At 45.2% G+C, this 23,327-nt stretch overlaps 1 protein-coding gene across 2 annotated transcripts in view; it reads left to right on the forward strand.

Annotated features, from left to right (window-relative positions):
• Nucleotides 1–9,917, forward strand: part of WDR35 (WD repeat domain 35) — a 56,294-nt gene extending 46,377 nt beyond the window's left edge. For both annotated transcript variants that reach the window (XM_069973135.1, XM_069973136.1), the window contains exons 22-29: nucleotides 872–1,018; nucleotides 1,195–1,327; nucleotides 1,648–1,758; nucleotides 4,278–4,442; nucleotides 5,418–5,558; nucleotides 7,174–7,327; nucleotides 8,127–8,367; nucleotides 9,714–9,917. In XM_069973135.1, coding sequence (XP_069829236.1) covers nucleotides 872–1,018; nucleotides 1,195–1,327; nucleotides 1,648–1,758; nucleotides 4,278–4,442; nucleotides 5,418–5,558; nucleotides 7,174–7,327; nucleotides 8,127–8,367; nucleotides 9,714–9,867 — 1,246 coding nt within the window. In that variant the 3' untranslated portion in view covers nucleotides 9,868–9,917. The remainder of the gene's footprint in view (nucleotides 1–871; nucleotides 1,019–1,194; nucleotides 1,328–1,647; nucleotides 1,759–4,277; nucleotides 4,443–5,417; nucleotides 5,559–7,173; nucleotides 7,328–8,126; nucleotides 8,368–9,713) is intronic.
• Nucleotides 9,918–23,327: the final 13,410 nt, after the last annotated feature.

The raw sequence follows: 23,327 nt of genomic DNA on the forward strand, positions 1-23,327 counted from the left end.
GCACAGATAAGAAGTCAGGGGGGAGGCTGGGAGATTGCTTCTTGAGTACAGAAGGAGGCTTTTTTGGCTGATAAAACCTATTCCAGAGTTTCTTAAAATCGCTTATACTACTGATTTCTGCAATAAAAAAAAATATGACAGTTACACTTTAAGGATTTCTACATAGATTTGGAGGGTTAGTATATAAATTTGGAGGGTTTCTACATAGATTTAGAGGGTTTCTATATAGATTTGGAGGGTTTCTATATAAATTTGGAGGGTTTCTACATAGATTTGGAGGGCTTCTACATAGATTTGGGGGGTTTCTACATAAATTTGGAGGGTTTCTTCATAGATTTGGAGGGTTTCTACATAGATTTGGAGGGTTTCTGCATAGATTTGGAGGGTTTCTACATAGATTTGGAGGGTTTCTATATAAATTTGGGGGGCTTTTACATAGATTTGGAGGGTTTCTACATAGATTTGGGGGCTTATACATAGATTTGGAGGGTTTCTACATATATTTGGGGGCTTATACATAGATTGAGGGTTTCTACATAGATTTGGACGATTTCTACATAGATTTGGGGGCTTATACATAGATTTGGAGGGTTTCTACATAGATTTGGGGGCTTATACATAGATTTGGAGGGTTTCTACATAGATTTGGGGGCTTATACATAGATTTGGAGGGTTTCTACATAGATTTGGGGGTTTCTACATAGATTTGGAGGGTTTCTAGTACTTTTGTCTGCTCACTCCCTAAATGTCAAAATCTTAATGAAAAGTGTCTCCATGTGTCATTTTGTTGTTTTGGGGTTTTGTGGTCATTCTTTATTCTCATAGTGAATAGCTGCCGATCTATAGTATCATATCTCTGAATCCCTTACAGAGACCTTGCTATCAGCCTGCGTATAAAGCTGGGGGACTGGTTCCGAGTGCTGCAGCTGCTGAGGACGGGATCGGGAGACTCTGATGATTCTCTCCTGGAGCAGGCCTACAACGCCATCGGGGACTACTTTGCAGACAGACAGAAGTGGTAGGAGCTGAGGATTGATCTGAGAAGCATTATTGTAGAATATGTAAAAAAAAAATGGCAGCACATCAGGCGAAAAGTATATGCAGTGTTATTCATAGGGCAATTCCGGAGGGAGGCTGTATGACCCTTCTTAGTTGTATAATGATATTGCCTTGTTTCCTGTCCTGTCTATGTAGGGTTAATGCAGTCCAGTACTATGTACAGGGCAGGAATCAGGAACGCCTGGCAGAATGCTACTACATGCTGGAGGATTATGACGGACTTGAGATTCTGGCCAATTCCTTGACTGAAAACAATAAACTCCTTCCAGTAAGTTTCTACACTACTACGAGAGATGAGCGCAACTGGAACATACCAGAGTCCAATACTGGTGTATGAAGAGGTTGGATGCAGCCTTAGGGAATCCTGGAAAACCTGATCCGTTAAACCTATGGCCTCCCTAGGGCTGCATCCAACTCCTTCAGCCACCAGTGGACCCAGGCATGCTCCAGTTCCGCTCATCTTCAGCTACTACTGCTATATATGACTTCCTGAGACACATAGTATTATAGGAAACATGAGTCAACATTGATGGGTCCACTTGAATTTGATCCATGTGCATTGATGCTAATAGATTTGTTTGTGGACAGGACATTGCCCGGATGTTTGTGACCGTGGGTATGTGCGAGCAGGCCGTGGCAGCATTTTTGAAGTGCAACATGCCAAAAGCAGCGGTAGATGCCTGCATGCACCTAAACCAGGTAAGCAGGAGCCGGTGGCGTCACATGTCATTGCTTTACCCCGACCAATGTCCAACATGTCTGTATGACAGTAAGAGCCGTATTATACAGGCCAGGATGCTTAGTAAAAGAGTGAGGAATAATCTTAGTAGTAGAGTACCCCTAGAGGATACTGGCCCTTCACTTCAACAATCATCTGTTGAGTGCACACATCTCCCCATGTAATAGAGGACAATGACGACCATTTTTAAAGGAGTTGTTCACAAAAAGAAAATTACTTTCAAATCAACTGGTGCCAGAAAGTGCCAGGGATTTTTAATTCACTTCTTTTAAAAAATGTCAGGTCTTCCAGTACTTATCAGCTGCTGCATGTCCTGAAGGAAGTGGTGTATTCTTTCCAGTCTAGCGAGCAGAAGAGGTTTTCTATGGGGATTTGCTGCTGCTCTGGAGAGTTCCTGACATGGACAGAGGTGGCAGCAGAGAGCACTGTGTCATACTGAAGAGAATACACCACTTCCTGCAGGACATGAAGCAGCTGATAAGTACTGGAAGACTGGAGATTTTTGAATAGAAGTAAATTACAAATCTCTGGCACGAGTTCATCTGAAAGAAATTTTATTTTTGGGTGAACAACCCCTTTAAGAATGTCATAGATGAGCAGTCAGCCAGCAAACAAGCTGTTCCCTTTCCATGGGGCGTTATAATGCTTTAGCTCTGTCATTAGATATTGGCCAATGTGGTCATCTCTTGACAACATTATTATTTTTTAGTCCATTTCCATTCTCCTTTAAACAGAACACAAGAGGGCTATGTGCACCCGGGTGGCTTGCTGACCTGCAATCCCTTCCATCTGACATGAATCTGAAGTCACAGTGCTATTTGTACAGGCCCTGACCTGGATTGTTTGCAAACACTGGGGGTGAAAGGTCAAAGCCTTTGCACATGGCAGCCTGACTCCGCACCCTCTATATGTCATTGTATATGTGATCAGCCTCCACATGTCTGAACATAAGAGAAGGTTTCCTCTGTGTGCAGGTCGGCAGGCCGAGTAGGGCACAGCAGCTGCTCCTTCCATAGGAATAATTGCACTATTCATCTCTAACATCTGTAACTGGTGGGAAATTCTTCCTGTGTCTCTTCCTAAACTGCAATCTCTCAGCTAACGCTCTTTCACGGTGCAACTCTAACCATGGAAGGGATGTGGGAAGGATTGGGGGAAGCCATAGACAATTGGGTTTGGACCTTGAGCTAAAAACAACCGCTTCTTTCTTATTAATTCAGGGGAAATAATAGCGAGCGGTCCCCCAATGGGATATTCCCATTATTACTACAACTGTAAGAGCCATGGCCAACCTGTCTATGGACCAGAGGCCTCCATTCATATCAGTAGACACCTGGGCTTAGAAAAACATGGCCGAAACCTCACCGCTCTTGTCCTCAGTTCAGGTGGGGTTTTGGTCTTGGAAGAGAATGGAGCTGAATTGTAATACCACACATAACCTGAGGACAGGGGTGGCGCTGTCTGTACTGGGTTTCTTCTAATCTTTGAAACGGAAACGGATCTTTGAACTGATCCCATTCATTTTAATGGGGCTGTTGAAAGCGTCTGGCGATTTCTTTGTGCCACCGGATTGGCCTGATGCAAAAAAAAAAAAAAAAGGATAGGACATTGGTTGGCTTTTTCTCCATAGGTGGTGGTATAGTGGCAGGACTAACCCCCCTTTCCCCCCCGTGCATTCTTTGGACGGACAGCGGAATCCGCTCAACCATAGAATGGAGTCTATGGAACGGGCGGGGGTGAGTGATGGAATCTGCAGGAACTTCTCTGCACGGATTCCTCAGTGTGAACATACCCTTATATTGATAATTTACTGTTTCACTCACATTGTCATAGATGTCCATGTGTTCTCCCTTTGCACACACAGTCCAGGGTTTGTAGAGATATCAGGTGCCTCTTCAGTACCTCCGCTTCCTAGTGAATTACTTAAAGGGGTACTTTGGGGAAACTTTTTTTTTATCTATCAAATCAAGTAATGTCAGAAAGTTATTTAGATTTTTTAATTTACTTCTATTTAAAAATCTCAAGTATTCCAGTACTTATCAGCTGCTGCATGTCCTGCAGAAAGTGGTGAATTGTTTCCAGTCTGTCCAGAAGAGCAGCGAATCCCCATAGAAAACCTCTCCTGCTCTGCACAGTTCCTGACATGGACAGAGGTGGCAGCAGAGAGCACTGTGTCAGACTGGAAAGAATACACCACTTCTTGCAGGACATACAGCAGCTGATACATACTGGAAGACTTGAGATTTGAGAAGTAAACTACAAATCTATATAACTTTCTGACACCAGTTTATTTGAAAGAAAAAAGTTTTGCCACAAAGTTCCCCTACTTTCCCTATGGGGTACAGTAAGTTGATGGCCGCCGTTCTTCCTCCTTTTGCTCCTCCTTGTGTATCATGGTTTATTATGTGAATCCTATGTATTTATTCATTACAAACATCCACCAAACCTAATGGAAGTTACCACAATTGTTGTGTTTCAGTGGAATAAAGCGGTCGAGCTCGCCAAGAACCACAACATGAAAGAAATTGGATCCTTACTTGCCAAATACGCCTCCCATTTACTAGAAAAGAACAAAACGCTGGACGCTATTGAGCTTTACCGGAAAGCTAACCACTTCTTGGAGGCTGCAAAACTCCTGTTCAAGGTGAGGACGAAGCCTAAAGTCCAAGGTCAGAGAAACACGGCTGAAACCCGTTTCGATCGTTATTGAAGGTGTATGGCCACCTTTAGGGTAGCTTAACGTGTACCGTATCGCAGCGGATTTTCTGCAGCAGATCTGCGACAGATTTGACTAAATGAATGAACACAGCATTAAATCCGCACGGTCAAATCTGCTGCGATACGGTACATGTGAATCCAGGTCACTGAGCTGCAGTACCAGGTACAGCCACTACCAAATGTTTGGCGCTGTGCCTGATAAACAATGAAAGAGATTCGGCCCTGATCTGATATCCTAAGGATGGGCTGCCAGTATGCAAGGTTTCTAAGAAGGAAATAGAATATATTTGAGCCTTCACCATCAGGTTATGCTTTCTATGGTAATAAACTAAGGCATTGTTCCTTTACATTTGCCCTGTCTTGATGGCAGATCCCCTTTTGGATTTCCATGTTCTCTTTGCAGAGACCAGTAGCTGTCAGGATGGTGATCATTGCCCATGTACACATACTGGAGCTTTACAAGGTGGTAACATAGACAGTGACAGTCTCACAGGCAACATAGAAAAATATGTGAGCAAGTGCTGCCATCTACTGGTGACGTCTCTTACATACAGTTTGTTCACACATTACAGTTTTGCACGATTACACCTCTCTGCTCAGGTGCAGGCAATGATAAATTCCCAGTTTGTTTTCAGTTTGTGAACCTTTGCTTCTCAAGGTGCATTTTACATTATTCTTAAGAGTCTGGTTAACCCCTTCATTCCCTGCACTATAAATGTATGCCACTGACGGCAACGCTTTACCACGCTGTGCTATACAGTTACAGTGTATTTATGGTGCGGTAACAGAATTCGTGTTCTCATCCAATCAGAGATGACTCTGCCTTTTAACATCTCAGTAACACCCAACTAAGCCAGATTATTAAAAATAAATAAATAACCTGTCATGCCTGCTGTTTCAGATTGCCGACGAGGAAGCTAGAAAGCGCACAAAGCCATTACGTGTAAAGAAGTTGTATGTCCTGGCCGCGTTACTGGTGGAGCAGTATCACAGCCATGTGAAGAACACACAGAAGGGCAAACTGAAAGGAAAGCAGACCGAGGTAAGACCAGACCTCATGCTGCACCGTGTACACTGGACCTGGGATGGGCCATTCTAAAGGCTGCAAAAAGGGGTTTTTTTTCATCCTTTTTTTTTTCCTTTTTTTACAAAAAACGGATAGAAAAACAAATGAATTTATGTGCATCCAATTTTTTCATTGACTTCCATTATTAAAAAAATGATCAAAATGCATCAGTCACGTTTTTGGGTACTTTAAAAATGGATGCATTTTTTGCGTTTATTTCATAATGGAAGTCAATGGAAAAACGGAAACACACAAATGCATCCGTCTTTCAATCTGTTTTTTTATTTTTTTGTAAAAACGATTAAATAAATGGATTGCATAGTATGGCCCTAGCTTTATAAATCTCAAAACACGGGACCAGCCAGATATCCCTCCAGGGAAGGACCAAGCCAAGGGATGGCACCTGTACAGAGACCACCAAAACCACCATATTAAGTCATATACAGTCAATATCTGGACCCTTACCAGTCTGATGATATGACCAGGGAAACACCAAAGCCAGACCTGGTAGTGCAACTCCCAAATGTACATAAGCTTTTTTATTTCTACGTCACCTGGTTGGCACCGGCACATAGATCCTGGTGGTGCCATCCATTTTTTTAAATTGCCGCCATCTGCGCTGGTATCTTCATATGCAAATAGGGCTGCTGTATGCACTGGAGGTGGGCCCGGCACCCCCCAGTGTACCAACATCCCCTCTCTTCGGCCTCCTTCAGAATAAAGTTTGGCTGCGTCGCCGAGGGGAGAGGATATCGGTACACTGATGGAGCCGGGCCCCCCTCTAGTGCATAGAGCAGCTCTATTTGCATATTAAGAAACCAGCGCAGATGGTGGGAAATGGGCGAGAATTTGATAAATGGACAAAGCCAAAGGCATCTATGTTGCGGCATCAACCGGGTAATGTACAAAAAAAATGTATGCAGCAAAGTGGGGAGCTTTTAATCTGAGGATCAGTGCAGGTCCCAGAGGTGGGAGCCACATCTAGGGGACATTTATGGGGGATACCACTTCTGCTTAAAAAAATAATAAAATAAAAAATATTGCCCCCCCAAATATTATTTCAGTAAAGGTTATTTTACCATTTCTCCATTGAGATTGGGCTGTGAGCAGTAATGGAGCAGCTGACACTGAATACAATAACCCACAGGGAGGCAGCACATGTCGAAAGTTGTGATAATTGAATTTGTATTCCATGAACAGCTCTGAATCCTGCCGTCCTCATAGCCAGGACTATCAGTCCTATACACTTATCCTGCCGTCCTCATAGCCAGGACTACAGTCCTATACACTTATCCTGCCGTCCTCATAGCCAGGACTATCAGTCCTATACACCTATTTTATACACTAAATCCTGCCGTCCTCATAGCCAGGACTATCAGTCCTATACACTTATCCTATACACTTATCCTGCCGTCCTCATAGCCAGGACTATCAGTCCTCTACACCTATTCTATACACTAAATCCTGCCGTCCTCATAGCCAGGACTATCAGTCCTATACACCTATTCTATACACTAAATCCTGCCGTCCTCATAGCCAGGACTATCAGTAATATACACTTATCCTGCCGTCCTCTTGCATTGTTTTGTAGGCCACATCTGCTATCGCTGGTCTGCTGGAGGAGGACAGTCTGTCTGACAATCGCATAGTGGATAACCCGTGGCGAGGAGCTGAGGCTTACCACTTCTTCCTGCTGGCTCAGAGACAACTCTATGAAGGCTATGTAGATGCTGCCATGAGGACAGGTATATATATATATATATATATATATATATATATATATATATATATATATAGATTTGCAATAAACACAATACACAACTTGTTCTTTATTGTCTTTTCCATCCAAACGTTCATTTATCCCCCTTTCTATAGGGTAGTGTGTATATGTGACAGAGCTGGTTCTACATTTGCATCTGACTATACCCCACAGGCAATGATCAGCATCTGACTATACCCCACAGGCTTGGGGTCTTAAAGTGATACTGTGGGCAAACAGAGGCCGGGCAGGGGGTGGTGGGAACACCTGTCCTAATCAGGACACCACAGGAACTACCCCGCTCAGCCAATCAGTGCGGAGGTGTCCTGCTTCAGTGATTGGCTTGCTGAATAGGCATTTCTGAATGTGGTCATGACCTCATACAGGAGACCGGGGGAGGGGAGTGAACATGGGCAGGGCTGCTGTGCTGCAGGGGCATCGAATAGGTGTTTGCCCAGAGTACCCCTTTAACTTTCAGGATAGGCCACCTGTTACTGTTCAGCAGGTGCTGACAACCGACACCCCCACTGATCAGCTGTTTGGCAAACAATGGGTCACACTACATGTAAAACGGGGTCTGGAAGCTTTTGTCGTGGTGGCAACTTTCAAGGGAAACGAGCTGCAGTCACTAGACTGGGGTACAATGCAACTATTGGGATGGAATGCCCCCCACCCCCCTCACCCATTTAGGAGGCTTTTTTAGGACCTTAGTTTAATTGTCTAAAGTAGGGAAGACCACCAGTGTGTTTTAATAATCTCAATTTCCATCTCTCTGTCATTTCTAGCTCTTCATCTACGAGACTACGAGGACATCATCCCGGCTGTAGAGGTCTACTCCCTCGTGGCACTATGTGCCTGTGCCAACAGAGCGTTCGGTACCTCCTCCAAGGCCTTCATTAAACTGGAGTCTTTAGAGACGCTGAGTCCTGAGCAGAGGCAGCAGTATGAGGACCTGGCCCTGGAAATCTTCACCAAGCACACTCCCAAGGACAGCCGCAAGTCAGACGTTGAAGTCTTCCCTGATAGGTGGGTGTATTTAAAGGAGTAGTTCACAAAAAATAAAAATTCTAATCAACTGGTGGCAGAAAGTTCTAAAGACATCTATAAAAAAAAAACCCTCAAGTCTACAGTACTTATCAGCTGCTGTATGGTCTGCGGGAAGTGGTATTCTTTCCAGTCTGGAGAGCAGGAGAGGTTTTCTATAGGGATTTGCGGCTGCTCTGGACAGTTCCTGACATGGACAGAGGTGGCAGCAGAGAACACTGTGTCAGACTGAAAAGAATACACCACTTTCGGCAGGACATACAGAACATGCTAAGTACTGGACAGCTTGAGATTTTTTAATACAATGACACAGCTTTTTGTGGCATCAGTTGATTTGCAAAAAAAAATTAAATATTATGGTGCATAACCCCTTTAACATGGGTGCAGAAGCACTAAAGTGGCAACCTACGTCCGGGTTCACACTACGTTTTTGCAATCCGTTTTTTGCAAAAAAAAAAAAAAAAAAAACGGATGAAAAACTGATAAAAAAACCGGATGCAATTGTGTGCATCCGTTTTGATACGTTTTTTTTAATTGACTTCCATTATAAAAAACGGATCCGTTTTTTTAACGTACACAAAAACGTAGTCGACCTCATTTTTGTGTCCGTTCGAAAAAACTGATCCATTTTGGTCAGTTTTTTCATAATGGTCCGTTTTTTCCATAATGGTCAGTTTTTTCCAGACGTTTTTTTTTTTTTTTTGCAAAAACAGATAAAAGAAAACGGATTGCAAAAACGTAGTGTGGACCCAGCCTTACACGGATTATTTGAAACTGGTCGGGTGTCTGGTCGGGTAGCAGCCACTTGTGGGTTGCAACCATTCAGTTCTCTTAGCCTTGATGCAGCATGATCCCTGCAGTGGGACAGAATGATTTTAGGTCACATGACCCATGCCATGGCCAAGATCACCGATGCTTCAGAGGTTCTTGGTGGTCTTTATTTTCCTGGAGCAATGACTTGCCATACACCTCCAGTCACTGGCCTCAATGGTGATGCTAGCCTATACGCCCCAATACCACTGAGATCTGTAATTGGCTGCTGCAGTCACATGGGTGTGTGACATCATCACTGAAATGTGGAAGAGAATATTTTCTGAAATTGGTTTGATTCGTGTAACACTTTGTATTGATGATGGCATACTGCATGGTTAGTCTCCGCCCTGACCGCCGTTTCAGTCTCTAGCTCCTCCCCCTTGTCTTGATCGCTCATCTAATATCTGATGAAGTCATATCTAATCGGGTTGCAGTAAGCTTGGCGTCTTGTAGATTTAGCCTAATAAATAGTTTTTGCCTTAATATTAATTGAGATTTTATTTTCCTTCTTACAGCGGGGAAGGAAAACTCCCAACATGCATTGCGTCAGGACGAGCCATCACTGAGTACCAGTTCTGGATGTGCAGCGTCTGTAAGCACGGTGTGCAGGAGCGGGAGATCTCTGCTTACAGCTTCTGTCCTCTCTGCCACAGCTCTGTATCGGCATGACCTCCGCAGGCCGGAGCTTGTATAATGTAAATAAAAGTTATTATATATTCCCTGAGAGTCGTCCTCCTTATATATGAGAGCGCGCGGTGTGTCCATAGGCCGTGTCTGGTATAGTGGTGGGTATAGCGGTACAGTATCTCTGCCTGTAAGGTGATGCTATATTGCTATACTGCTATCACCTTATGGTCTCTGAGACTCTCATTAGTCCAGAGGATGAAAGGTTCTCAGTTTTACGCTGAGTCTTCAAGTTTTTCTTGCACAACGGCCCTCCTGGCCACCCAACTTTCTGTCCCCAGCTGCAGACTACTCTATTCACTTAAAGAGACTGTCAGTAGGATTATGGTGTCCTATCTCAGGGTAGCATAATATAGCTGATCAGAATGATGGATCACTTACATTGTTCTGTGCAGCTGATCCAGAGATCTCCTCCTGAATAACATGGACAATAAGTAGTCCTCTCCATTATGTGCATGAGCTCAGTAGTCCTGGATATTCATGAGAAGCAGAAAACTCCTCCCACCAGCTGCTCATTGGCAGTTATCTATCCATGCTGTGTATAGGCAGTCAACTCTCAATCAGCAGCTGGAGGGAGGGGTGTGGCAAGAATCCTATACTCCTGCATATTAGGAGAACGGCTGAACAGAATGATGTAAGTAATACACTGATCTGTGCAGCATTTCTGTCACTAGTTTATGCTGCCCTTATTTAAGGCGGAATAAACCTAGTGACAGATTCCCTTTAAAGGGGAGGTCCCATGATGTTAGAAAGCCTGTGCATACACTTAAAGAACTGAATAAATGCTTTCTTGTAGCTGCTTCAGACAGTGACTGACAGGGCTCGTGCATAGAGCGTAGAGACACTGAGTAAGAACATAAATGGGGGGGGTATAGAGAGAAGCACACATACGTAGTAAAGAATACCAAATCACCCCGCACCTCTGACATCATGTGCCTCCAATGGAAAGGCCTAGGGGTCATTTTAATGAAATAAAAAAACAGCAGGTTAGGCAGGGGGGCTGCAGGAAAATAATAGACCAAGTATTCTTACCGTCCTGGTGTCTCTGTAGCTCCGCGCCCGGGTCCCATTGCCGCCGACCACCTGCATTTCTTCCAGCAGCAACGTCACGTACCCTGGTGATGGGTTGCCCAATCAGTCAGGACACTGCTGCAGTCACTGACTGGCTGAGCCGGCCATCACTCAGGCCACGACGATGTAGCTGGAAGAGACATGACCAGCCGAAAATGACATCCAACGTCCATCAGAGTAACCGGGGAATGTTGGTATGGAGGCACAGGGAGGGGCGAGTATGCTTTGATTATTATTTTCATGCATTTGCACAGGACTTCTCCTTTAAATGGGGAGATGCTGCAGGTGTCTGCACTGCTGGGTGGCTGGGGCACTACTGAAGGGGACACGGCACTGCACTAGCACTGTGGCCTCTCTATCCGGAGGTTATGTGGAGGCCGAGAGGTCAGACCTCCACCAGTAATAAAGTGTTGGCACATACTGGTGACATCTCCAGGGCAGGCTATCAATACCCGCCACCTCCACCAATCAGTGACCAGGATCAGAAACCCCCACCCCTTCCAGGAACTCCACATAAACCCCAGCCAGTCCTATGTGGATTAACCAGAAGGAAGCGTGTGAACCAGGTCCTATCCTCCTCCATCATGTCTGACCTCACACAGGGCTGGTCTGGATGAATGGGGAAAAGAGTCAAAGCTGCAAAGATGAGCAACTCCATAATAATGCCTACAGATTTAGAATGGGATGTCCTAAAAGCTCCAGAGGGTGGTGTCTTTAGTCTTCCAGTACTTATCAGCTGCTGTAAGTGGTGTATTCTCTCCAGTGTGACACAGTGCTCTCTGCTGCCACCTCTGTCCATGTCAGGAACTTTCCAGAGCAGGGGAGGTTTTCTATGGGGATTTGCTGCTGCTCTGGACAGTTCCTGACATGGACAGAGGTGGCAGCAGAGAGCACTGTGTCAGACTGGAGAGAATACACCACTTCCTGCAGGACATACAGCAGCTGATAAGTACTGGGAGACTGGAGATTTTTTTTAATAGAAATAAATTACAAACCTCATATTTCCAGAAAAGATAAAACATCTAACAGCAGCAAGTTTCCACAGGGACAAAAAAAACTAAACAACTTTTCCCCTGTATGCTGCCATTGTTTTTGTTATGTTACATGTTTGGTAGAGCTGGCAGATTACAGAGTGTTCCTGTGACGGTATATACAGGATCAGCAACACCACAGCTTGTGAGGACACAGTCTGTACTACAGAGGGCAGCTCAAGTTCAGAGTCAGCCCAGAAGAGAACTGCCAATCTAGCGCCCCCTGGAGGTAGGTACACTGTATGTCTGTATCTGACACCACCAGATCACTGGACTTTTCATACTTTCCTGTGATTGCGGGCGCCCCCTGCTGTCATCGCCCGGCTCCTGGCCTATGAACATGAAAATGACTTCTCCCCTGTGTGAATTTTTTTTTTTTTTGTAAATCTGTATTTATTAGAAAGATTTTCTTTTAAAACACATAAGTATGGACAAAACAAAGAGACACATCGCTACATAGGTACAACAAATGGCAATAACACTAAAACATCATTCTGTTTATTGGAAATAGTGAACATACCGTAGTCGTAACCATGGCCACATGTGTATTTAAAACATGGAGCGCTCCGGCCCTATGGTGGTTTGACATTACATCTGAACTCAACAACCTGGCGACCCTCTTAGATACCATATACAGGTGGAACTGAAAGCAACAGAATGTTCACTCCAGTGACATAACATATATGTAACAAAGTCCTAAAAACAAAGAGAAAAGCAACAAAGGGAGAAGGGAGGAAGAGCAGGTAGAAAAAAGAGAAAAAGCAAAGCAGAAAAGGAAGAGAGAGAGAGGCGTCCAGGCGACCGGTCAAACAGACGAACCGACTCAGGCCAACCATTGTGCAAACCGGGGATCAGTTTTATAGGTAGTCCGTTCCACCTTATTCCCCTGGGGGTGGTCCTCCGCTGTCAGTGATTCCATCCGGTATAGAAGATCCATCTCCTTAACCCATTCAGTCACAGACGGTGGGAGAGGAGATTTCCAATGTCTGGGAATCACGGTGCGAGCTGCCGTCAAAAAGTGACGTAACAGGCCCTTCTTAGCAATAGAGGGAGGTCCGGGCAACAGTGACAGCAGGGCCACCGACGGGGAAGGTGTCACGGCTGCGCCCGTTACCTGTGTGTAAATGTCAAAGACAGCCTGCCAAAAAGGTTTCAGTACTGGGCAGCTCCACCATACATGAAGCATCGTGCCAACATCCGCCTGGCAACGCCAGCAGAGGTCTGACACGGCGGGGAAGCATTGATGAAGGAGCTGTGGGCATCTGTACCATCTAGTCAGAATTTTAAAGTTTTTTTCCTGGGCCTGGCATGCCATGGGCAGTTTGTGTGATAGAGTGTATATGCGTAGTTTTTCCACGTCCGAAAACGAGCGACCAAGCTCCCTTTCCCAGGCTGCCATATAGGCAGGTTCCGAGTCCGCCTCTTTGTCAGCAAGTATACGGTAGATCCGAGAGATAACTTTAACTGGGGGCTGCGATTCCAGAAGAATCACCTCCAGATCCGTTGGGGTGGAAGAGGGAATGCCATTCGGAAACCTACTCTTCAGTGATGCATTTAGTTGCCTGTATTCGAACCAGGACAGGACATCTGTAGGGATGCCAATGATGGGAGAGCAGTGCTGGCTCCCAAGATCTGACCCATCCGGACACCCTCAGCTGACGACCAACCCAGGAAGGACTCCCTACCACAAGCAGGGGGGAAAGCAGGGTCATCAAACAAAGGGCTCATCAGCCCAGAATGATGTGAGAGATTGTATAAGGGGAGCAATCTATCCCATAACCTCGGGAAGCATTTAGTAAGGAGTGGGAACATCTCAAGGGCCAGCCGATGAATAGGGAAAACCCAAGGAAGTGATGTCAGAGAAAGTGGGGACAGGTCTCCCTCCACCCTCACCCATTGTTTGCTAGTAGGATTATGCAACCAATCCACTACTCGCAGGAGAACCGCAGCTCTATGATAGAGAGCGAAATCTGGGAGTCCAGCGCCTCCAGCTAGCTTAGGGCGAGTCAGGGTTTTATATTTCAACCGCGGTCTAAGTGGTCCCCATACAAACTTCCTCAGCAGCGTCTGTAATTGCTTAAAGAAGGTTGCTGCGATATTGATGGGTAACGCCTGGAAAAGGTATAAGAAACGCGGTAGGATATCCATTTTTACTGCGTTAATGCGTCCAAACCAGGACAACTGCGGCCTATTGTAGGCGGTTAGATCTGCTTTAGTGCGAGTCAGTAGAGGTGCATAATTGAGGGAGAACAGAGTGGAAAGATCGGTAGGGATCCAAATCCCCAAATTCTTGATAGCGGGGGTCTGCCAACGAAAAGAGAAGGAATTGCGCAACTGGCAGACCAGGTTAGAGGGAAGAGAGATGTTGAGGACTTCTGTTTTTGAAAGATTCACTTTAAAATTGCTTACTTGTCCGTATGTCTCAAACACTTGCAGAACGGAAGGACTTGAGCAGGTTGGACACATAGATCAAAAGATCGTCAGCGTAGAGCGCTAACTTATGGTCCGAGCGCGAGAGTTTGATGCCTGTGAGATCAGGTGAGCTGCGCAGAGCCACTGCCAGATGTTCCATGACCAAAACATATAACATCGGTGACAGTGGGCATCCCTGCCGTGTACCGTTGACAATAGGGAATATGGCTGAAAGCACCCCGTTGACCTTGACTCTCGCGGTTGTACCATGATACAGCGCAGCAATCCTACCAAGCATCACGTCCCCTAGGCCTATCTGGTGTAGAGCAGAATGAAGAAAGGTCCAGTGTACCCGATCAAACGCTTTTTCAGCGTCTACCGATATCATACAAGCGGGCACACTGGACCTCTGTGCATGAGACATCAGGAGCAAGGCTTTGTTCACATTATCTCTACCTTCCCTCTGCGGCACAAAGCCGACCTGGTCTGTATGGATCAACCCAGGGAGAGAGGGGCCCAACCGATTTGCTATGGCTTTGGAGAAAAACTTCAGGTCTATGTTAATTAAAGAAATTGGGCGATAGTTAGAACAGACACTCGGATCCTTCCCCGGCTTCAGTATTACCACTATTGTGGCCATTAGGGATTGCTTCGGGAAAGTACAGGTAGGTGATATGGAGTTGAACATCCTCGTCAGGAAAGGCGTGAGCTGAGGGGAAAAGAGCTTGTAGAATTGGGCTGTAAACCCGTCTAGGCCTGGGCTTTTACCCCCTGGAGTATTTTTTATGATCATAGCCACTTCCGTATCCAAGAAAGGCGACTCCATATCATCGACCAACTCCAAAGGGATAACTGGGAGGGGGGTAGCGGCAATATAATGCTTTACCTTTTCTTTGAAGGCCGTCTCCGACATGTCCGCCAGTGGACCCTTAAGGTTATAAAGTGTCTGGTAATACTGTTTAAAAGCATCAACACTCATGGTCCGGTGCGTCATGAGGTAAGACGCACGGCTCCTTGCTCCTCCCCTGCTCCTCCGGACCCTGCCTGCCTCTCTCCGTGCTGCTCTGGATTAGCCTGGCCGAATATGTGAAGGCCCCCTCGGCTGGACTGTCCTAACTGATGCCGGCATACGGACTGAGGATGGAGAGGAACGTGAGAGGAAGAGACGGATACCGGTACCGGGAGACGAGAAGCAAAGCAAAGCAAAGTGCCGTGACATTTGGTGATGGACAGACATTTGGCACTGTTAGGAGGCACTATCTACCGCAGCCGGACAGGCGCTATACAGGACAGCCAGGAGCACGTGACCGCTCACAGGAGTATGAAGGTCCCCTGGTCTGGCTGCGTGTGCGGTCCTCACTCTGGAGGCGCTTCTCCTCGGTCACACTCTCTCCTACCCGGGACTCTGTGAGTACAGTTTTGCTCTAGCGGGTTACGGCATAGGAACAGACATTTGAGCTATGCCCCTCTATCTTGGGGTGGCGGAGGTGATCTCCGGCCGGGGCGCCGGGGGGGGGGATTATGGCGCGGTGTGAGCGGGCTCTGCCCTTCCCCCGGGGGCTCCGGCCGGTGGCTTATTTGTTGGGATACATGACTTCCAGAATTAGCTCTTTTTGAATGACTTGCTTTGTTTTTGCCTGACCTGGATTGTGTCCCCTTGGGGGTAAGCTTCAGCTGTGGGCCTGAGTGATTCCAGCTTTGAGCCGGGCTGCTGCATGGGGAGAAGCTTACCTACCTTGTTTTACTTATTAGGCCTTAGGTGACTAGCTGAATGTTACCTCTGTCTGAAAGCCTGGTCTTCTGCGGTGCTGGACATTCTTGGCCACGAGTGGTACTTCTCTGCCCCCCTCAGCCTCCTCAGGTATTTTGTGAATACTATTCAACGTCAGTTTGGTGATTAAGCACCTCTTTTTGCGCTTTTATTATTTCAACTGCTCCTCCCTTCTGTCTCCTAGATAGGACTGTTGGGAAAGTGAATTGACTGGTTACAATGGCCCCTAAACCTGCGCAAAAAAAAATAGGGAGCAGTGTCTCCCCCAAAATGGATAAATTCTTGAACTCTCCAGTTGGAGGTGGGAAAACCCGCAATCATCCACTTGCCTCCCCATTGGTTGAAAAGACTACCAAGACAGGTTCCAGGTTTGACGTCCTGCAAGAGGAGGGGGAGGAGCCTCAGGGGTCGCTGGAGCAGGGTAATGAGGCACCTAAAATTACGCTGGACAAAATCTTTGATGAAATAAGAACTTGTAATAAAGGGGTATCGGATTTATCTTTAACAGTTGGGGCCCTTTCATCTGATATTGGCCTTATTAGAGGGGACATGATTAAAATAAAAGAGAAGGTTGTGGACTGTGAGAAAGCTATTTCCCCCTTGGAGAAAGGGGTTACGGATTTACAGAAAAAGGTCCAAGATATTTCGCAGCAGTTGATGACTTCTCAAGACAGGATTAATGAAATGGAGGACCGCTCTAGACGGTCAAATGTTAGAGTAATTGGCCTCCCTGAGGGGGCAGAGGGGAATGATCCTATTAAGTTCTGTACAACTTGGCTGGAGGAGACATTTGGCAGAGACGCTTTTTCGCAGTTTTTTGCGTTGGAGAGAGCGCATAGAGTGCCGTTCAGGCCTTTGCCACCTGGTAGTCCTCCTAGGACAATGATTTTTAAAACTATTTGTTCTGGTGATAGAGATGTATTACTTAAGTTGGCCAGACGGGAACAAATAACCTATAATGGGGTGAAGGTCTCTTTCTTTCCAGACTTCTCTAGGGCCACACAGAAAAAGAGACTTTCATTCCGGGATATAAAAAAAAGACTCCACCAGGCGAACATTTCCTTTTCCTTGATTTTTCCGGCTAAGCTTAGAATTATTCATAAGGATGTTACTCATTTTTTTTCTAATCCTAGTGATGCCCTTAAATGGTTAGACAATGAGGGTTATTGATTCTGTATTACAATTGCCATTTTTGTATATCTTTGTGAGGTGGGTGGGGTGAGGGGGGAGAGGGGGGGAGTGGGGAGTTGGTATACGGAATGGGAAGAGTCCCTCTGGCTTTAAGGAGCATGGAGAGACAGTTAGGGGGTCGGGGGTTTGGGTGGGGGATGGGGAGGGATAAGGGAGTTGGGAGGGGGGGTGGTGGGGGTGGCAGAGGAGGGAAGGGTGTTTTTTTTTTTTTTTTTTTCCTCTCTTTCTCTATTCTTTCTCTCTCTCTAGAAGATGACTAGCTGTAAAATTTATTGTTGGAATGTGAGAGGGATGGGGGAGGGGTCTAAGAGATGCGCTATATTTGATAGGATCAATTTGCATTTACCTGCCATAGTTTGTTTACTCGAAACCCATTGTACTCGAGAGAACCTGTATAAACTCCGGCGAAGATGGGTAGCCATGGAGTTTCACTCCACTTTCTCCAGCTTCTCATCTGGAGTATCTATTTACATACATAAAAGTATTGTGTTTAGTGTTATAAGTAAAAAGATAGATAGCAAGGGAAGATATATTTTCTTGCACTGTAAGTTGTTTAATGTGGAAATGATTCTTGCGTGTCTCTATATCCCTCCTCCCTTCACCCTACATGTTCTGATTCAGTTAACTGAGTTTGTGGACGAAAGGGACTCCCTGCCATTGGTCATTTGTGGGGACTTTAACTGTGTGATGGACCCTCTCCTTGATAGAAGGGGGAAACCTCAGAAGGCTGGACAACGTACCCTTTTAGCCAAAATGGTGGAAGAAGTGGGGTGGTTGGATATATGGAGGAAACTATATGGGGAAAAAGGGGTGTTCTCTTGTTTTAGTGGCTCCCACAAATCTATCTCCCGCATAGATCTTGCTTTCTGTAATCAGTTGTCACTTAACTGGGTACATAGACTGGGGTATGAGGCCAGGTCCATATCAGATCATTCACCCATGGTCTTGGCCCTGAATGGCCCCTGGATGCAATTGGGTCCTAGGAGGCCATTTAGGTTCAATCCCCATTGGCTAAATATAATTGACAATAAGGAACAGATAAAAAAGGAGCTAAAAAGTTTTTGGGAGATTAATCAGGGCTCCGCTAAGCCTCAGGTAGTTTGGGACTCCATGAAGGCGTTCCTGAGGGGACTCTTGTTCCGGGAAGTTAAAAATAGTAAAAAGACCTTCAGGGAAAAAGAGGATAAGTTACAGGGAAAGGTGTTGGAAGCTGAAGAGCAGTTTAGTAGAGACCCCTCGAGGCAGCTTGGGGTAGAGCTTGAAAAAGCACAAGGAGAGTACTCCAGTTTCTTGAGAGAGAAAGCTCAGCAAAAAATTTTTTTTAGAGGCCAAACTCATTTTCTGGAATCTGGTAGACCGGGTAGATGGTTAGCACGTAATATTTCCCCGCAAGAAAATAAAACCTTTATATCATGCTTGTATGATAAGCAGGGGGAATTAACAGGGGATAGGGATAGAGTCCAATCTATTATTTATGATTTCTATAGTAATCTCTATGCTTCCAATAGTAGGATAACAGCTGAAGAGGTGGATAGCTTCTTACAACAAATTTCTTTTCCGAAATTGGATCCCTCGCTGAGATCGGAGTTGAATAAGCCGATCTCTGTGGGCGATCTAAAACAGGCATTAAGTTCTTGCTCTGGACAATCTGCTCCTGGAACGGATGGTCTCCCTTTCAGGATATATCAGGAGTTCGCAGATATTCTCCTCCCGGCGTTGTCCTATACGTTTAATGAATCCTGTTTGGATGGATTGCTCCCCAGCTCCATGAGGGAGGCTGGAATTGTTTTAATTGAAAAAAAGAATAAAGAGCCTAATAGAATGGAGTCCTTCAGACCAATATCGCTGCTTAACACTGACTATAAGATCTTTGCGAAGGTCCTGGCTATTCGCTTAGCTAAGGTTGCTCCGATCCTCATTAAGAAACAACAGACGGGTTTTATACCCGGTAGACTTACATTTGACAACCTAGCCAGGGTCTTTGCCAACCTCCAGTTGGGGGAGGGGGGCCCCCACTCCATCATGTCTCTGGATGCCATGAAGGCCTTTGACATGGTGGAGTGGGGGTTCCTTTGGAAGGTTCTGAGAGCATTTGAGTTGGGAGAGGACTTTGTTACATGGACAATGTTACTCTATGCTCAGCCAAGGGCAAGGGTTCTGTATAATGATGTTACTACAGAGTGGTTTAACCTTTCTAGGGGAACCCGGCAGGGGTGTCCTCTCTCACCCCTACTATATGCTTTCTATATTGAGCCATTGGCAATTAGGGTGAGACAGTCTGAAGAGATAGAGGGATTTGGTCTGGAGGGCTCTAATGAAAAACTGCTTTTGTATGCAGATGATATTTTGCTGTTCCTGAGGGGTGGGGAGCAGTCCGTCCATAAAGTTATAAATTTGGTTTCGGGCTTTGGAGCAGTGGCAGGGCTCCAAATTAACTGGGGAAAGTCGGTGCTACTCCCTATGAATATTGATACATCTAGTTTTGAGGGGAATCTTACAGTGGTAAAGGATGGCGAGCCTTTGGAGTACTTGGGCATTAAAATATCTAGGAAAGTGGAAAGCTATACGGAGTTGAACCTGCATCCTTTTTACGCGAAATTGAGAAGGAAAATAGAGTTTTGGAACAAGCTCCCTATATCTATGGCAGATAGAATGGCCATAATTAAGATGACCATTCTCCCCCAAGTGCTTTATTACTTATATGCTTGCCCTATTTGGATTCCGCAAGCTTGGTTTAAGAAACTGAACCGGCTTATGAATTTTTTTATTTGGGCAGGAAAAAGAGTCAGAGTAGGGTACGAGGCTTGGACGCTTCCGGTAAATGGAGGAGGTATGGCCCTCCCAGATTTTCAGTTATATTTTTTTGCAATTGTTATACAAAATTTAGTTAAAGGAGAAGGGGCACCGGTGGTTAAATATATCATGGATTTGGTTGGGCATAAATATGGAGATGTGTTCAGAGCAGTAGAAGCTGGATTTGGGGGATATAATTTAATTTCACAAGCCAGTATGTTTAAAAAGGTATGGGAAGCACTTAAGAAAATATGTAAAATTAATGGTAGTTTTTCTTTCACCCCAATATGGGGTAATGTAAATTTTTTTGAATTTTGCAAAATAAGTGACACAGGGTTTTGGGAAGATAGAGGTATCACTAATATACCAGATATATTAGACGAGGGTAGATTGCTCTCATTTATGGAAATTCAGCACTTACATGGCATATCGGGAGGTCATGTGTTTAGATATGCACAGTTAAGAAATGCTTATAGATGCACAGAGAATAAAAATTTGTTTCAAATTAATTCACATTTTGTTATAGATTATGTAAGAAGCTTAACTGGGGGGGCAAAAAAAAATCTGGCTCGTATCTATAAGGTGGTAGTTCTAGAAAAAGGTAAGGTTCTTTTGGAGAGGATAAGACAAAAATGGGAGCTACGGATTGGAATTATATCTGAGGATGAATAGAGTGTTATCGTTGGGAACATCGCTAGTTCTATTTCTAATGTACCATTTAGATTACTACAACTAAAAATCCTTCTTAGACTATACTACTCTCCACGAGATCTTTGCTCTAGAGGTTGTAGAGGCTCTTCTGAATGCCCTAAATGTCTGCAAGAGAATGCCGGGTTTCTTCACATGTTATGGGAGTGCCCAGAGACCCAGATATTCTGGGCTCAGGTGAGGAGGTACTTAGAGGGGCTAGTGGGATCAAGAGTAGGGGATAAGGTCTCGGACATGTTACTTTCAGGGTATGCGGATGACGGTGGAGCAAGATCCTTTTTAAATAAAGCATTTGTATTGGCAAAAGTGATCATAGCACGACATTGGTTTAGCGATAAGGCCCCACATGTGGAAGAATGGAGTGGACTTGTGAACAAAATTAGGTCATATGAATTGAATTTAGCTAAGATGGCCTCGGGAAAAGCCCTTAGGAAATCTCAGAAGGTTTGGTGTTATTGGAAAATTTAGAGGGTTTTTTTTTTTTTTTTTCTTTCTTTCTTTCTTTCCTTTGTCTGCCGGGGGAGGGGAGGGTGGGGGGGGGGCTATAAATAACTGATTACGTGTATATTATACTTTGTATAGTAACAGGAGTGTTGTTTTAACTCTGAAAACGAACGATGTCGGAGTGACTATTTTTTTTTTTCATGGCGATCGGCGTTTGGACGGTGCGATATATCGTGCGGAAGGTTCGTTTTGCGAGCGCTTGAGCCTATCTCGCACATTGGTTGAAGGATTAAAAAATTAAAGAAAAAGAGGAAGGGGAAAGAGAAAGGGAGAGAAGGGGAAAAAAGAAAAAAGAAAGAAGTATCGGGCGCGATGATCCGGGCGGAGAGCGGCCGGTCTCTTACGAAGTGTAAACATAGCCTGATGCTGCACTTGCACGGAACGATTGTCGTTCGAGTTTGCACGATAAAGATCAAATTCGAGCGGTGATCGTACGTGTAGACGCAGCAAACAATCAAACAACAAGCGAGAAATCGTTCATTTTGATCTTACAACATGTTCTTAAATTGTCGTTTTCGTTTGCAAAAAATTCGCAGATCGTTCCGTGTAAACAGTCGCTCACCGATTTGACTTGTGTGCGGGATGGGCTTGGGCGATCGCAAAGCGATTGCAAAACGATTTTTCTGTGCGATGTATTGTTCCGTCTAAACGTTGATCGTTATAAAGGGAATCGTTACTTCGAAATCGTTAATCGTACGATCGGGCAAATTATCGCTCCGTGTGGACGCAGCATTGGGTTTGCTGCATAGGCTGGGAGAGCCCCAGGCAAATAGGTTAAATGCAACCACTGGGCTCAATTCCCCTAATTAAAGCCACTACAAATGCCCGTATGGCCCCATCAAACTATTACATGTCCGTAAACCTTTACCTTTTTACTGTATAGAAAAGCATGCGCCTATGTGCCTATAGGTAGACATATGACTTACATGTAGATTCCTGAATTCCAGGAGTAGCTGTTTCTGTTTAGGGCATTAAAACTGGCAAAAATTTGGGCACTGGGGTTGGTGGTAATGAGGGTGTTGTGACTATTGTTTATTTAAATAAAAAAAAAAAAATTAAAAAAAAAAATTAAAAAAGCATCAACAATCTCAGTGGGGGTGTGGCAGATCCCCTTCCCTTGGGAAACAATGTGAGGAACAAAAGCTTGAGAAGATTTAGGGTGTAGAAAACGAGCAAGGGATGCCCCACATTTGTTGGAAAATTCATAGAAGAAGCGTTTCATTTTGTCCCTAAAGCGGGCATATTTTTGGTCGATTAGCGCCTGTAACTGGCCTTTCAGATCTAAAAGGGAGGCCAAGACCGCAGGGTCTCTGGTTTGTTTATGTGTGATCTCTTGGTCATTGATATGTTTAAGCAATTGCGTTATTTTAAAGGCGTTTGCCTTCTTCAGGCGTTACCCATATTGTATTAGGACCCCTCTAATGACGCATTTAAGCGCTTCCCATTGTACCGGTAGGGGAGTATCGTCCATGGCATGATGAATGAGGAAGTCATCTATGGCTGTTTTGACCGCTGCCTGACAGCCAACGTCTTTAAGCAGTGTGGGATTGAGTCTCCAGTTCCACTCTCTAGGGGTAGAGTCTGGGAGAGTCAATGTCAGGGAGATAGGGGCGTGGTCCGACCACGTCATAGGGTCAATGGTCGACTGAGGGTGCCAGGAGAGGAGGTAGTGGTCTATGAGGAACATGTCTATTCTGCTGTACGAGTCGTGCACCGAAGAGTAGTAAGTATAGTCACGGACTCTTGGGTGCAGGATCCGCCAAATGTCCACCAACCTGCTATCAAAGAGGACTTTCCTGAGATACCGGGATTGAGAAGAGGTAAGGTGTGATCTGCCCGAAGAGGAGTCCAAGACCCTGTCCATCACCAGATTGAAATCGCCCGCGGTTATGAGAAGTCCCTCCGCAAACTTTGTTAGGGCATCCATGTAAAGTTTAGCTGTCTGCGTCTGGTTCTGGTTGGGA

The sequence above is a fragment of the Dendropsophus ebraccatus genome, chromosome 6, assembly GCF_027789765.1.
Source record: "Dendropsophus ebraccatus isolate aDenEbr1 chromosome 6, aDenEbr1.pat, whole genome shotgun sequence".
Classification (NCBI taxonomy): domain Eukaryota; kingdom Metazoa; phylum Chordata; class Amphibia; order Anura; family Hylidae; genus Dendropsophus; species Dendropsophus ebraccatus.